At 43.4% G+C, this 17,201-nt stretch overlaps 1 protein-coding gene across 1 annotated transcript in view; it reads right to left on the bottom strand.

The window, feature by feature from the left end:
- LOC115094136 (microfibril-associated glycoprotein 4-like) overlaps positions 1–15,273 on the bottom strand; it is a 55,048-nt gene extending 39,775 nt beyond the window's left edge. The window contains exons 1-2 of the mRNA XM_029606878.1: positions 15,122–15,273; positions 10,404–10,491 (exon numbers count right to left, since the gene is read on the bottom strand). Coding sequence (XP_029462738.1) covers positions 10,404–10,491; positions 15,122–15,127 — 94 coding nt within the window. The 5' untranslated portion in view covers positions 15,128–15,273. The remainder of the gene's footprint in view (positions 1–10,403; positions 10,492–15,121) is intronic.
- Positions 15,274–17,201: the final 1,928 nt, after the last annotated feature.

Below are 17,201 nucleotides of genomic sequence, written 5' to 3'. Positions count from 1 at the left end.
TTTGGGTGTATACGGAGTACCACTCGATCATGTAGGAATTTTGTGTAGGGTGAGTATGTGACAAGTGCTTGTAACTCGCTAACCCTTCTAGCAGATGTGATGGCTATTAAGAAAATAGACTTCCAAGTGAGAAATTTAACTTTTTTTTCCATTTTTTCTTTATTGAATTTTCATTTAAAACTTTAAACAAAATTTCAAAGAAGTAATATAGAAGTATACCATACTTAATATAATATTATTCCATATTCACACCCTTCTCCATTACATAACCCATAATTGGGGGAGCTAACTTACAAAACAATGAATAATAATAACAAACAGATGAGAGAGAGAGAGAGAGAAAAAGGATTTTACTGGCCTTCTATCTTATTTCCTCCATTTGTATCTTTATCTAAAAGTCTCCAAATGTAAAGGGTCAATAAAACTATAGTTCTTCCCTCTAAAAGTAATAAGACAAACAGATGGATATTTCATGAAAAAGGTTGCCCCTAGGACCAACACTTTAATTTTTAGAGAGAGAAAGTGTCTCCTTTTAGCCTGAGTGGCTTGAGACACATCTGGAAACATTAAAATCTTTTGACCACAAAAAGTTCATCTCTGTGTTTAAGGAAATCCCTAAACACTTTCTTTGTCAGCTTCTAATAGCATTGAAACAAATATGGTGGCTCTTTTTTGTATAATGTCAATTGACTCTTCAAGGAATGTAGAAACAACAATAGATGAAATATCTGGATCTTCCACTTCCACCCCTCCAATTTTCTTGGAGAAGTAAAAGACTTTGGAAAAAACAGGTACTTCCTTCTCTGTATATTGCAGTATTTCCCTGAAGTATTTTTTTAACATTTCACTAGGTGATAAAAGTCTAGTTTGCAGGAAGTTAAACAAACACAAATTTTTAGATCTCATCATATTTTCTATATTTTCTAGCTCTCTGTGGATAGAAAGACTATCTTTAATCTGGGCTATCCCAGTGTTTTCTAACAATTTAACTTTAAATGTTACTTTTCCCATTTCATCCTTCAAACTAGTTACTTCCTTACTTTGTTCCTCTATCTTAAATTTGTTCACATTAACTATTCCTGATAATAATTCATTCATTTGCGAAACATTATTTACAGTAGCCATCAATTTCCATAAATCTTTGAGGGTTATATTATCAGGGGGATCTATAGGCCAGGTTTCTGGCCTCTTTAATTCCCCTGTATGTAACCCTACATCATTTTTCAATAAATGATTACTTATCTGAGTCTCTGCAGGAATTACGCTGTCCTTCAATGGACTGCTAAATTCTAACTGTAGAAAACCTTCTGGAATTGATGCTTTAACTTCACAGGAATCCATGGGTTCAAAAGGTGAACGCATGAGTCTTGTTAAGACTACATTAAGATCCCATTCTGTGACCGGTGGTCGGTGAGGAGATTTAAGTTGAATTAAACCTCTCATAAATCTACTAACAAGGGGTTGCACTGATATTGGTGCATCTCCGATGGTATTGTGATAAGCTGAGATTGCACTTAAGTGTACTCTTACAGATGAGGTCTGGAGACCAGAATCTGAGAGATGCCATAGATAGTCTAATAAAGATAATGTAGTGCATGAAAAGGGATCAACACTGTTTTATGTGCACCACGTGGTAAACCGTTTCCATTTGGCATGATAGTTCTTTCGTGTGGAGGGTTTACGTGAAGCTACAAGCACTTGAGAGACATTAGTGGAAAGATTGAGAGGTTGTAGAATCAAGCTTTCAACATCCATGCTGTGAGGGATAGGGATTGAAGGTTGGGATGATGCAAACTGCCCTGATCCTGAGTTATGAGAGTGGGTGCTGTGCCCAGGCGAATTGGGTCTCTGATTGAGAGGTCTAGAAGTATGGGAAACCATACTTGTCAAGGCCAACACGGGGCTATGAGTATCATGGACCCTTTGTCCTGTTATAGCTTCACTAGAGTTTTGGTTATTAGCGGTATCGGGGGATACGCGTATAGAAGTCCTGAGTTCCAGTGGCGAGCAAAGGCGTCCCTGGGTAAGCGGTTTCTCTGCTTGTACAGGGAGCAAAAATTGTCCACTTTGTAATTTATTTGTGATGCAAAGAGGTCTACTGTTGAATGGCCCCAACGTTGAAAGATCTTGGTCGCCACATCTGGATCCAGAGACCACTCGAGAGGTTGGAAGTGATGACCGAGGCGATCCACCACTACGTTGTGAATGGCTGCTAGATAAGTGGCCCGGAGAAACATTGAGTGTGTTAGGGCCCAGTCCCAAATCTGTGCTGCTTCTTGACAAAGGAGATACGAGCCCGAACCTCCCTGTTTGTATCAGAACAGTCTTGTGGGAAAGGCAGTCCTTGAATGCATGCAGCGTATAACGTATAGCTCGAAGCTCTAGGAAATTTATTTGAAATGTAGCTTCAAAGTTTTGTCCAAGTACCTTGAGTCTGCAGATGACCAACGTGTGCTCCTCACTCGAAGGTGGATGCATCTGAAGTTAATGTCACTTGCGTAACCGGTTGCTGGAAAGGTAGGCCTGGGAGCAAGTTGTCCTCGTTCGTCCACCATAGGAGTGAGGACTGTAGCTGTTGTTATTTGAATTGATAGGACAGTGGTTGAATGGCTTGTATCCACTGCCTTCTGAGTGTCCATTGAGTGACTCTCATGGCTGATCTGGCCATAGGAGTGACATGAACTGTGGAGGCCATGTGACCCAGAAGAGTGAGACATTGATGAGCTGTTATTTGAGTGCATGCGTGAAGAGAGCCTGCTAACGAGGCGAGTGTCTGTGCGCGGTTTTTTAGAAGGAAAGCTTTTGCCGTTATGGTGTTTAATTCTGCTCCGATGAATTGTAACAGGTGAGATGGTGTGAAGTGGGATTTCTGGTAGTTGATGAGGAATCCCAATGAATGGAGTAGAGTTATTGTGAGCTTGAGAGAGTTGAGAGCTTCTTGTCTTGATTGGCTTCTGATAAGCCAATCGTCCAGGTAAGGAAGGTAGTTATTTTCGGCAATATCATGCATTATGGCTCCACGAAGGCAGCCCACTTTTACAGAATTCCCGCCCCGGACTCCCCCCCAATCCTTCCCCTTTAAAAATTTGCATCGCATCATGCATTATGGTGCTTTTCACATGCGTTAAATTGTTTTTTGCATGCGAAAACATCTTAATGCATTCGAAAATGACATAACGCGATTTGATAAATGACCCTGTTAGATGGTAATTTTAAAACGGGCGCGTGGACAGATGCGCTGACATTTTATATCATGTAATCTACTAGCTGGGCTTTGTTTGGGATACTGTCTTTATAACGACATTATCCAATTTCTCATTCCTGTAGCTTTCACCTGGTCAGACACATTTGCCATGATCTTCATTGTTCTGTCTGTAATTCACCACTGGCTAACCTGTAATAGATTAGCGTTAAACTTGAGCAAAACTGAGGTCATGTTACTTCAAAAAAATGAAAAACTAGTTGTTCCCTCATCATTTATGTTGAGAGACCAATTGATTCCCATTGTTTCATGTGTAAGGAGTCTAGATGTTCTACTTGACTGTAATTTAAATATGTTGTCCCAACTTAAAGCTGTGCTGAGTTCAGGATACTATAGCGCTTGATGAAACATCTGCACATGCTACTCCAGTGCTCCGTGAGCTTCATTACTTCCCTATACATGAGCACATTTTATTCAAAACTGCACTGCAGATCCACAAATTGCAAGATTGATTCGTTATTCTGGATTAACCAACAACTGGGTATTTACAATCCAACTCAGGCTTTACACTCTGCTCAAAGAGGGTTTTTAGTAGGGATGTGAATCATTTTTGAACGATTAAAATTATCGTCAGATAATTTTAAAATCGTCCAAAATCGTTAGAGTGCACGATACAATACAAATGCTCCCGATTTATCGTCAGGGGCATTTGTATTGTATCGTTAAATAGGGCGCGGGAAAACCGGCACACCAAAAAAACCCTAAAACCCACCCCGAACCTTTAAAACAAATCCCCCACCCTCCCGAACCCCCCCCCAAATGTTTTAAATTACCTGGGGTCCAGTGGGGGGTCCCGACTCGATCTCCAGCTCTCTGGCCATGGCTGCGTTGAGAAATGGCGCCGGTGGCCCTTTGCCCTTATCATGTGACAGGGCAAAGGTAGCGCCGGCGCCATTTTGGTTCCTGGCTCCCGACGTCACGCTTGTCAATACGGGTGACCGTCGCCCGTATGACATAGTGAGGGCAAAGGTAGCGCCTGCGCCATTTTGAAGATTGGCAATACGGCCTGCGTGCAGGAGGTCGCTCCCGGACCCCCGCTGGACTTTTGGCAAGTCTTATGGGGGTCAGGAGCCCCCCCCCAAGCTGGCCAAAAGTCCCTGGGGGTCCAGCGGGGGTCTGGGAGCGATCTCCTGCATGCGTGACGTCGAGAGCCAGGAACCAAAATGGCGCCGGCGCTACCATTGCCCTGTCACATGATAAGGGCAAAGGGCCACCGGCGCCATTTCTCAACGCAGCCGTGGCCAGAGAGCTGAAGATTGCGTCGGGGACCCCCCCCCCCACTGGACCCCAGGTAATTTAAAACATTTGGGGGGGGTTCAGGAGGGTGGGGGATTTGTTTTAAAGGTTCGGGGTGGGTTTTAGGGTTTTTTTGGTGTGCCGGTTTTCCCGCTCTCCCCCGATTTACGATTTTTAAAAAAATAAAATCACGACGATCAGATTTCCCTCCCCCCCCCCCCCCCCCAGCCAAAATTGATCGTTAAGACGATCGATCATACGATTCACACCCCTAGTTTTTAGAAATACCATCCTTCTGGAAGTACAGCTCACTGACATTAGGGAGCGCCTTTTCTTCGTTGCCTGCTTTACATTTTGGAACTCTCTGCCCATGGACTGAATGCACCACTATTTTTAAGAAGCTGCTCAAGACACATTTATTTCAAGTTGCATTTGACAGACAGAATAATTATTGAAATGTAGGCTACCATGAAAGTATGATAAACTGATGCTACCTTTGGTTCCTATCATGAAGATGCTTTTATCTTGTCTGGTTGATGGTTACGTTCTGTTTTGTCTTTTTTTTATATACTGTTGACATATTATGTATGTAAATTTTAGTAAGCCACTTTGAGCTGTGAAAGGCAACATAGAATCAAATAAATAAATAAGCCAGGCACGTGTATGTGTGCTCCTAATTTTAAAAGTGTCCTTGCACAGCAGGGAAATGTCAGCTTTGAGATGTGCAAGTGAGGGAATTTTATACAGGTCTGTCCAGACTCCAGACTATGACCAGTTTCACCAGTTAATCCACCAGTTTGCCCAGTCTATAACTAGGTCCTCCAGACTCCCCTGGATTTTTAGCTTGCACTTCAGGTTAACCTAGACTCCCTCAATCAGTTCATATGTGACTAGAAATTGTTCTATTCTGACAGATCACCTAATGGAGAAGTAAAATTGCATAGAAATGGTCCTGGACGTATGCCCAATCGCATAGCAACATGCACACATATCTCTTTGCCCCGCCCTGGAACGCCCATGCCACGCCCACATTCTACACCTTATTTCCCCAATGGAAGATATTTGCACTTTGGTACTTGTGCGTGCATGTGCGTAGTTTATAAAATCAGGTAGACTCGCACATGTACTAGGTGTGTGCCCATCTCCCAGTTTTGGCGAGCCTATGGCTTTTAAAATTCACCTTTTAGTGCGGGAAGCAAAGTCCCCTCACATTACAGTTAGGTACCTCCTTCATGCTCCTCGATAATACTGAATGGCGTTCTGTTGTAGGAGGCAAGCACCTTGTGGTTGCCACCTCTTCTCCTCTCTCCTATTTCCTCTGCTGGATACTGAATGGGTATCCTCTCCTCCAAGATTTTGCTGTGTAGGCACTGACTCTCTCTGGCCAAGAGAACCATATGGGAAATAAATTACCAAATAAAAAAGGAGAAAAGAGTGGAAAAACTTCTTTCCAAAATAAACAATCTTCTCTAAACTCCAAAGGGTAAATCAATTTGAAAGTTTCTCTAATCTTCAAAAATCCATGACCCACTGAACTGCATCTAGGGCTTTCTACAGGAAAATGGGAACACAAAAGAAACACTTCTCTCCCTTAGACTTTCAACACAAAAATTCACAACTCCTTTCTAATATAAACAAAGGAAGCAACCAACCATTGCAGCAGCATCATAAGGGGGTGTTAGGGCAGGGATGATATGTTCCTCTCGCCTTCTCTAACTGCATAGCACTTTTACAAGGCAACACCTCTGTAGGAATCCCAATGAGGCCATACACTAGTTTGGAATAAAAAATGACCCTATGATTACGAACTGCTGTCTTTAACACCAAAGGAGTCCCTACTAACTCAAACTTAAGGTCATCAGCCAGCACCAATGTTCGGTTCACCCAAAGAAGTACAGTTTTATTTGGATTTCAGGTGATTTTAGTTTGCATCAACCACTTGGTAATCTCCTGTGAGATGCTATTAAGAGCTACAGCTGTTCTATAAAAGTCAAATTCCATCAGAAAAATAAAGCTGTATGACACGCTCAAAGATTTCCACAATCTAAAGGAAGGAGGTGGATGTTGAAAAGGTTGGGGGATATTGCCAAACTCTGTGGAAGGTTACAGCCCATTTATTTATTTATTTTAAATATTTAATATCAGTAGTTCAGAATGTTTATCATCTATCACTTCCTACTAGGATCTATGTGTTAGAAAAGACTGAAACAATGATAGCAATATTCCCTCAATCTTTCAGTTTTTCATTACATTTAATTTCATATTTATAGACTACCTCATTCATAAAAAGATGTGATCTAAAGTGGCTAACAAGCTATAAAAAATACAATATCTTATACAATATTAGTTACAAAAATTCAATATAATACGTATCATAACTTTACTGATAAATCTAAAAAGGTTAAAACCTCATCTTGGATCTTTATTTATAATTCAGAATAATTCATACATAACCAAAACCAATACAGTTTAAATGAAATAACCCTTCCAAAATCTTGATTGACATGGGTCAAATAAATTTGCTTCTTCCAAATATATTAGCAGCGGGTTGCAAACAAGAATCTTTGATTATCTTACTTACAAATGTGAGGCTTGGAACTGATCTATAATTTACCAGCTCATCAGCATTTAAAGTTGATTCATAACAAAATGGAGTGTTCAGAAAATTTGGTCAGATGTCATACCAAAGTGGTTAAATCTCATCCTCTACTTTCTTTTTTTTTTACTGAAATTTAGAAAATTACTGGAAATACATGTCCTCCAATCTCTCTTGAAAAAAAAAAAACCAACCCTCACAGCTATGAGGTCAGCTAAAAACATGGGAAATGGTTTCTCTATAAAGCAGCCCTCAGCAGCACTTTCCAGGAAAATGGTTTCTCTATAAAGCAGCCCTCAGCACTTTCCAGGAAAATGGTTTCTCTATAAAGCAGCCCTCAGCAGCACTTTCCAGGAAAATGGTTTCTCTATAAAGCAGCCCTCAGCAGCACTTTCCAGGAAAATGGTTTCTCTATAAAGCAGCCCTCAGCACTTTCCAGGAAAATGGTTTCTCTATAAAGCAGCCCTCAGCAGCACTTTCCAGGAAAATGGTTTCTCTATAAAGCAGCCCTCAGCACTTTCCAGGAAAATAGTTTCTCTATAAAGCAGCCCTCACCATTTTCCAGGGAAACCACACAACAGTCATTAGAGAAGCCATTGCCATGTACTGAATGTAATAAAATTTTCATTGGGAAAGCCAATTCTACAAGAAAATCTAAATTCCACCCTGAACCTTGAGGATCTTTATGCCACTCAGTTTTGCTTCCATGTCAAGATCTTACAACTTAAGAGTTCTCTTTGCCAAACTGCCTTGCTGTCGGACCCCAGACCTAACATCTTGCCAGTCGGGGGTGGGGTGTGTGTGTGCTTTGCACCTTTCATGTTGCTTTGGAGTCTTCAAGCCACTTTGTGTGCTGCTTGGCCCGTTTATCAGTGTCTGCCTTGCAGGTTTCTCTGCTGCTTTTTCTGCTTTGTTCACCCTTCATATTGCCATAGGATAATAATAATGCCCCATTGGATGCCATTTTGCTGCTTGAGATGTCATCAAGGTTCATGACACTGTTGCTGGTGCCCTCTTAGTGCCCTGGGATATTCTGCACACTTTTTCTACTTCTCTACTCTTCTCACAGTGAATAGGTGAAATTCTGCCAATGCTAATACCCCTTTATAGAGTTGTAGGCTATTCGTGCCACTTTTTGTGCCACTATCCAATCTTACCAGCTTTTCTAGGTATCTTTGAGTTCTTTTCCCCTTCTGTTGATTTCTTCCCACAAGTTTTAAGACAATTGATTAGAAAATCCCTATTCTGGAACCAAATATAGGCTGGGAATTACCTGTAAATGCTTCCGACTTTGACTTTAATGGTAAATGAAAATGAATCAAACTAAAAAATGCATTTTTTTTCATTTTGAAACTAAAGAAATGAATCAGGGTCCCCACGAAATGAATTTTCAAACACAATAAATTTTTTCCTGCTGCACACCCCTAGAACCAAGTTGTGGCTCCTTGTATGCTTTTTGACTTTCTTGACCTTTGTGTTCTAAGGAAATCTGAGAAAGAAACTAATTTGTCTTCAGCCCTTGAGTTAATTTTGTACTTGAACCCAACAGAGATTGGGAGATAAAGCTCTTTTTTTGTACTTTGTTTTTACATTTTAGAGTCCGCATTTCCCCTGATTTGGCTAAGGCCACACAAAGAAAAAGAAAATATTATTTTTCCTGATGCAGCCCAAGTATTACAGCTGGTAGTACTGTAGGAAAACCCTCTTCTGCATAGATCAGTGTTTCCCAATCAGTGTGTCATAGCACACTGGTGTGCCTTCAGACCTGAGTAGGTGTGCCATGGATAAGTCACTGCTGCCTGACGCTCAGATCCAGACCAGCACCTAAGACCTGCTCTTAGCACCTTGTAGCAACAAGAAACACCAGCAGTGGATTTTAAATGTGTAGGAGTTCCTTTTTGAGAACATGTGAAATCATTCATGCCTTTTCTTCCTAGCTACAGGAAAAAAATTGAAATCGTTTTTTGACGATTTAAAATATCGTCCAATATATTTTAAATCGTCAAAAATCGTTAGAAGCGCCATACAATAGGAATTCCCCCGATTTATCGTCAAAAATCGTAAATCGGGGGAAGGGGGAGGGGAAGGGGGAGGGCGGAAAAAACCGGCACACTAAAACAACCCTAAAACCCACCCCGACCCTTTAAAATAAATCCCCCACCCTCCCGAACCCCCCCAAAATGCCTTAAATTACCTGGGGTCCAGAGCGGGGGTCCCGGTGTGATCTTTTACTCTTGGGCCTGCGGTGCATTGTAGAAATGGCGCCGGCGCTACCTTTGCCCTGTCATATGACAGGGCAAAGGTAGCGCCGGCGCCATTTTGTTTTTTGTCCCCCGACGTCAGGAGCGTAGGAGATTGCTCCCGGACCCCCGCTGGACCCCCAGGGACTTTTGGCCAGCTTGGGGGGGCCTCCTGACCCCCACAAGACTTGCCAAAAGTCCAGCGGGGGTTCGGGAGCGACCTCCTGCACTCGAATCATTTTGTATGGCAAAACGGCGTCAGGAGCTTAGGAGATCGCTCCCGGACCCCCGCTGGACCCCCAGGGACTTTTGGCCAGCTTGGGAGGGCCTCCTGACCCCCACAAGACTTGCCAAAAGTCCAGCGGGGGTCCGGGAACGACCTCCTGCAGTCGAATCGTTTTGCCGTACGGCCGGCGCCATTTTGTGCAACTAGGTTGAGAGAACATTGCACAAATCTCACCTTTGAGTGAGTTTCCTCACTCCGAAGGTTATCAAATCTTCGCATGAGAGCACTGTTCTGTTCGTACATCTCACTTTGAATGTCAAAGTGGCCCCTAACCCCTACACTAATACCTAAACCTCACCTCGAGTTACTAGGTGGGCCTCCCATAGAGATATAAAAACCTATCTAGTGTGAGGGAATTATGGCTAGTCTCTCTCACTCTCTCTTTCTCTCTCTCTCTCACACACAACATGCAATAAAGCCTTAATGCAACCTATCCCCACTCCTCCTCTTTTTCTGATTTGCATCGCACCATACATTCGCATGCGTTAAAGGCATTTTCGCATGCGTTAAGGGGTTTTCGCATGCGAAATGTGTGAAGTCACTGAAGGTAGGGCCCCTTTTAGTCAGGTGCCCTGGATACCAGTCCTGGTGTCTGGCAGCAGGATGAGGGAATATACATACTGGGCGACATACACAAAATATTAAGAACATAAGAAATTGCCATGCTGGGTCAGACCAAGGGTCCATCAAGCCCAGCATCCTGTTTCCAACAGAGGCCAATCCAAGTCACAAGAACCTGGCAATTGACTGCCAATCCCCAGATTGAGAGGGAGAAAGTGTTACCTTTCTGATCTGCCTTAGGTGCCTGCAGGGTGGCCATGCCCACAGTTGCCAAAATGAGAAGAAGCCGGGAGAAAAGGGCAGAGGAGACCTGAGAATACACAAAACTCAGATCAGTAATTATATTTTATAAATATATTTTACAAACAGTAAATAGCTATAGATTTTATATAAATGCCTTTCATACAATGACTCAGAGAATATATAGACGGAGTTTCCCATGTCAGACACCTCTTCAGATCTCAGAGTAAAAAAAAAAAACCCCACACAGTTTTATGGTGAAAAAGTGTTAAAGCATCTTCCGAAGCAAAAAAAGCACTCTTAATAATCTCTATCCACTTCACAGAATGCTCAAAAAAATCAGGAGACATAAGTAAGCAAAAACTGTTATCATGTGCTAACGCAGAATATGCAAATTGTAATCGATTCATTTTATTTTTTAACATTGCATAGGATAAAGGCTGCAAAGGAAAAAATTAGTTTTAAAAAATTCCTGTAAGTGATTTTACAAAGTTACATTACTCAGAGCATTATAGAATCACCCTTCCCCACTAACAGGTCGATACAATAAAGTATGCTCCGTCGGAGCGCACTGTCAGCCTGCTCTGGACGCGTGTTTTCCCTTACCCCTTATTCAGTAAGGGGAGGAAAACACGCGGCCCACCTGCGGCACCTAATAGCGCCCTCAACATGCAAATGCATGTTGATGGCCCTATTAGGTATGCGCGCGCGATTCAGTAAGTAAAATGTGCAGCCAAGCCGCACATTTTACTCTAAGAAATTAGCGCCGACCCAAAGGTCGGCGCTAATTTCTTCCGGCGCCAGGAAAGTGCGCCAGGAAAGTGCACAGAAAAGCAGTAAAAACTGCTTTTCTGTGCACCCTCCGACTTAATCATGGCGATATTAAGTCGGAGGTCCCCAAAAGTAAAAAAAAAAATAAATAAATTTTGAATTCGGCCCGCGGCTGTCGGGCCGAAAACCGGACGCTCAATTTTGCCGGCGTCCGGTTTCCGAGCCCGTGGCTGTCAGCGGGCTCGAGAACCGACGCCGGCAAAATTGAGCGTCGGCTGTCAAACCCGCTGACAGCTGCCGCTCCAGGCCAAAAGGAGGCGCTAGGGACGCGCTAGTGTCCCTAGCGCCTCCTTTCCCTCGTTTGCACCGCGTCGCCTCATTTAAATACTGAATCGCCCGCACCGGCGAGGGGCCGGTGCGCGCGCCGGGAGAGCGGGCGTTCGTCCGCTCTCCCGCGGTCTTACAGTATCGACCTGTAACTAAATAAAGTTAATTAATTTATCATATCATACAGAAAAGGTATATACTATCACCCTTCCAGTTTGGATTTATTTTTTTTAAAAAGTCTATTTCATTGAAATAGTATTAAGAAAAGTGGTTGATAACATTGCCTTGTAAAGCAACAAAGGATTCACAACTGATGTCGTGCTTTTAGATGTAGCTGAGGCTTTTGACCCTATAAATCTGGAGATGCACCTGGATAGATCAATGTCAATAGGTATAACGTAAAACACAGCATCCTGGTTTAAATCAGTGTTTCAATATTGCTGCCAGGGACCAGTGTCAGTCCATGGACTGACACTGGTCCCTGGCAGCAATATTTTTCTGGTCCACGAATCACAGGAGGATGAGGAGGAATCAAGAGCTGCCCTGCAGCTGCACACATTCTACTGCCCTCCAGCCAGCAGATACTTTTACCCCGTGGACCTTTTTTACTCTGTTCGGGGCTGGTTCTGAGGTCTTGTTTCTAGGATGGGAGCCACTGCAGCTAAATGTTAATGAGCCAGGATAAGACTGAGTCAGGGTCTGCTCTGCTCTCAGGCCCTGTCCTGTACAAAAACCAGGAGGGGACAGGGCCACCAAGGAGCCTGAGAGCGGAGCAGTTGCTGATGCAGTCTCATGCCAGCTCCTTAATATTTAGCTGCAATTGCTCCCTTTCTAGAGAAAGGGCCAGTAGATCTGCCCCAACTGGGAAAAAAAGTAGTCTAAGGTGTAGGGTTATTAACTGTAGTAGTGTTGCTGACTTGCATAGAGAAGAAAGAGGATGGGAGGAATTTCTTATTTTTTTTTTTTAACAAGGAACTGGTGTATGATTGGATGGGGGAGGAAAAGGGAGAAGGAGGGATTTTTTTTTCAGTCAGCTGGTGGGTTGGCTGGGAGTGTGAAGAAGGTTTGTTTTTTTTTTCTTTTCTGAGGATCATATTGTTAGCTGGCTGAGAGAGGGAAAGAGAGAGGGAGATTTTTTTTTTAAATAAGAGCAACTTATTTAGAAAATAAGTTTAGAAAACAGTTTTCTTAAGCTGGCTAGTTACCTTCTTAAAATGACACAGAGCAACTGCAGACTTAACCCATGAGATTAAAAAACTGAGTTGGGTGGGGGGGGGGGGGGGGACGACTAGTATATTTCCCCTCCCCATGCCACAACTGGTCCATGTAATTTAAGGAAGGCAGCCAAGCCGGTCCCTAAAATGCAAAAGGTTGAGAAACGTTGACTTGGATCACACCTATTGCAGAGAGATCGGTATAAACACAGGATGTTGTGCAGGGATGCCAGATCTGGTCCTTAAGAATCACAATCCGGCCTGAGTTTCAGGAGATCAGTAAAGAGTATGCACGGTCTGTGTTGTATGCAGAAATATCCCATGCATATTCATTTTGGATACCCTGAAAACCAGGCCTGTTTATGACTCTTGAGGACTGGCCTTGCTCACCCCTGATGTAGTGAGACCCTGAGGTACAGAACTATATAGGTCCTCAGAGATCCTTTCTAGGCCCTATATCGTTCACCCTTTTAACATCTCTTTGTTCACTCTTTTAACATACTCCTTGTGACCTTGGGCAAGTCACTTCGGCCTCCATTGCCTCGGGTAGAAACTTAGGGTCTGATTTACTAAGGCTCTTCTCCCATTCTGTGTCTATGGGAAAAATGCTTACGGGCTGATTCAGTATGATGTGCTCAGGCCGAGCGCACCTTTAGCCCCGGTTTTGGCTGCGCGTTTTCGACGCGCTATTTTTACCCCTTGTACAGTAAGGGGTAATAGCGCATCGAAAACGCGCGGCCAACCCCCCCCCCCCCCCGAAACTAATAGCGTCCGCAACGTGCAAATGCACGTTGATGCGCCTATTAGTTATTCCCGCGCGATCCAGAAAGTAAAATGTGCAGCCAAGCCGCACGTTTTACTTTCAGAAATTAACGCCTGCCAAAGGCACTGGGGAAGTGTACAGAAAAGCAGAAAAAACTGCTTTTCTGTACACCCTCCGACTTAATATCAAAGCGATATTAAGTCGGAGGCCCCAAAAGTATAAAAAAAAATTTAAAATCTGCCCGCGGATTGGAAGGCGGACGCTCAATTTTGCCGGCGTCCGGTTTCTAAACCCGTGGCTGTCAGCAGACTCGAGAACCAACGCCGGAAAAATTGAGCGTCAGCTGTCAAACCTGCTGACAGCCGCCGCTCCTGTCAAAAAGGAGGCTCTAGGGATGCGCTAGTGTCCCTAGCGCCTCCTTTTGCCACGGGCCCTCATTTACATTTTTTTTTTTTTTACTGAATCGCGCGCCCAGGAGAGTGGCCTGGGCGCGCGTTGGGAGAGCAGGCACTTGCTGGCTCTCCCGCGGGTTTTTCTGTATTGGCCTGTTAGTGAATGAGGCCCTTAGACTGTGAGCCCTTTGGGGAAATATCGACTGTTCCTTGCCTCGAGCTACCAATGAAAAGGTGTGAGCTAAATAACGCCTCCTCTTTATGCAGATGATACAATACTGTACTGCTCAGAAAAAAATACTGCTCTGATTATACGGGCTAAATTGCAATCTGAATTGAACGAAGTAGTATGCCGGCTAAATGCTGGTAGAAACAAAAAGTAAATGTTCTACGTTAAAAGAAACAAACTGGATGAACATTCAAAGAGTGGCATGAGAGCTAAGGGTGGATCCCATTTGACATCAGTCTCAGCTTTTAAATACTTTTCATGTGGATTGGTCAGAACTTTATTTTGATTACCAGCTTTCTAAACGAGTGAAAAATTCCGCTCTAAAGACTTCGAGCACTACACAGATAGAAGCCTGCTTAAGTATAGCTACAGGGAAATAACAGCCCAGCAACTATTAGAGTGTAAATGGACTTAACAAGGCTCCTACCTCAAATCTGATTGTACAATTGAATCTGTGAAATTGTTCTTAATAGTTCAAAATCCACACATCACAGTTTGTTAGCCAGGTCAAACGGATAAATCACAATAATAGCAAGATGGGGGAAAACTGACTTGAGCTGGCATACAAAAGTTATTCTGGGCTCACTACTCCCATCTTCAAACCTGTCTTCTTCATCGAGCTGATAAAGAAAAAAACTGAATAGGATAAAAAAAAAATCCTTTTCCTGAGTCTTAGACAGCATCTTAGAAAGACCTTCCACCACACCTGCAGAAAAGCTTCACCTCTGCTCCAGGGGAAGAGTTAGCAACTAAATGTGTCTGCAAATATTTTGATTAGCAATTTATGTCATTGAGCCAATGTAAGAATTCTACTGTTTTGATGTATTTCGGGTACCTTGGCAACTACCATTATGCCCACTAGTAAACAAGGCTTTTTGTCTTAAAGTTGGCTCTTTCAGTCAGCACATGTAAATTAAATAAATAAACAATTAATTAAAGGAGATTCTTAATTTACAGAGAGTAGCACTAATGGATAGGGTGAACCTGTGATGTCCTTGGCTTACCTGCATTTTGCTGCTTTTGCTGCCTCTGGCTCCGAGTCTCTGTGCTCTAGCAAAGCCAAAACAAGGGGGAATGTCTTTATATAAACCCAGAGCGCCCCCCCTTCCCCCCTCCTCGCAATCCGATCCGCCTGTCTCTCTCTCTCAGCCAGATTCAGGTCACTCGGCTTCCTACTGAGCCCCCACCAACCCCAGGGGGAGGCTGCAAAGAGGCAGCACAGCCAAGAACATACTGTGTACAGTTAACAAGGAAAGGGGAAAGCAACCCGAACGTAGCACCAGTAGACCAAGAGGGGAGAGAGAAACACATCCTGCCCAGAGAGAGTCCTGCTATAAGTATGGGATGCAGCTCCGATATTAGGATCCCATCAACTGAGAAATTATGGTTCCTGCACACAGTGTCGTTTGCCCAGATCGTCAGCATTATCATCATCAGTTTTTTTTATTGCATTTTTTTTTCCAACACAAGAGCTTGAACTGAGTTACAGCCAAGTTCAGATTGGCAATAGTGTTTGTAGGCATTTCTGGTATAATGTTTCAGGACGCTAGCAGAGTGAGTCACAATAGATATAACAGGGTAGCATTTGGGGAGGCACAATGAAGTTAAGGCATCAGCAGGCTACATAGGGATATATCAGAGTAGTCTTTTCAGGTGATGACTGGGTAAGGTGCAAGGTACCAGGTAACAGAGTAACTCTGCTTTGTTAAGTAATCCTTTTAGCTGATGATGGGGTAAGGTACGAGGTAGTGTTTTCAAATACATTTTTAGGTGACAATAAGGTAAGGTGCAAGGTCATTTTCTAGGTTACATCTGGATAGAGACATAAAAACATAGATCATGATAGCAAATGAAGACCATATGGACCATCCAGTCTGCCTATCCACATCTCCTGCTCAGCTTTATTGATCCCCTCCTATTCCCCAGAGATCCTCTGTGCTTGTCCCATGTTTTCTTGAATTCTGATGTGGTCCTATCTTCACCACCACCTCCACAGGGAGGCTGTTCTTGCATCCACCACCTTTTCTGTAAAGAAATAGTTCCTTAGATTACTCCCGAGTCCATCCCCTTTCACACTCATCCTATGCCCCTCATTCCAGATCCTTCTTTCCGTTGAAAGAGGCCATCCTCCTATGCATTTATTCCTTGAAGATATTTAAATATCTTTATCATATCTCCCCATTCCCTCCTTTCCTCCAAGGTATACATGTTTAGATCTTTAAGTTTTTCCCCCATATGCTTTATGAGGAAAACCAATGAACATTTTAGTAGCTGCCCCCTGGATCAATTCTATTTGGATTTAATCATTTTTAAGATGCAGTCTGCAGAATTGTGTACAGTACTACAAATGTGGTCTCATCAGAGTAGGGCTGGTGCAATGATAGTAGGCACCCTAGGCGAAACTTTCAGCTCACCGCCTGTGGGAACGAGTGGTGATTCCCACGAGTCTGGAGACAAACTAAACTGACTCCAGCCTTGTAAAAACAATACTCTTTATTATAACTTCACACATTCACATCAATTCTCTTCAGACAGTTTACACTATTTACTTACAGTGTGTTGCTTTGTCTCAGCTCAGTGTTTGGACAGTATTGCAGGAAACCTAGCCTGGTCTGGTTATCCTCACCTGGATCCCATCTCTTATTCTCCAGTCTCTGGCTACGCCCTCTGAGCTCCACCTGCCCTACAGGATCCCGCCCATAGAGCATATTCTCCCTAAAGGAAAATAGAGGATCCTAGAAGACCACTAGGGGCACTACCTCACATCCCCTCCCCTTAGCTTGGACCCAGAACGACCACCATCCAGTGTACCATTTGTGCAGTGCACATCTCCAGTTCTTTAAGTCCTTTGCTAGTTCTGGGTTCAAATTCCACCCCGATGGAGCTATATGGACTGCCTGGGGAACCACAAGTGCTAGTTCCTCTGTATCCTCAGTTGCTGGAGTCTCCACAGTGCCTCCCTTTGGGCTGTCCATGGACTTGTCCTCCAGGTTCTCCACTGTTTCCTCTTCTGTACACTGGTTGCTGCTGGCTCCTCCACAGCCTCACTCACTGGGGTCTCTGCAGCACCACCCTCTGGACTCA

This window comes from Rhinatrema bivittatum, chromosome 6 (assembly GCF_901001135.1).
Source record: "Rhinatrema bivittatum chromosome 6, aRhiBiv1.1, whole genome shotgun sequence".
Classification (NCBI taxonomy): Eukaryota; Metazoa; Chordata; class Amphibia; order Gymnophiona; family Rhinatrematidae; genus Rhinatrema; species Rhinatrema bivittatum.
This window is presented reverse-complemented; position numbering and strand designations above follow the sequence as displayed.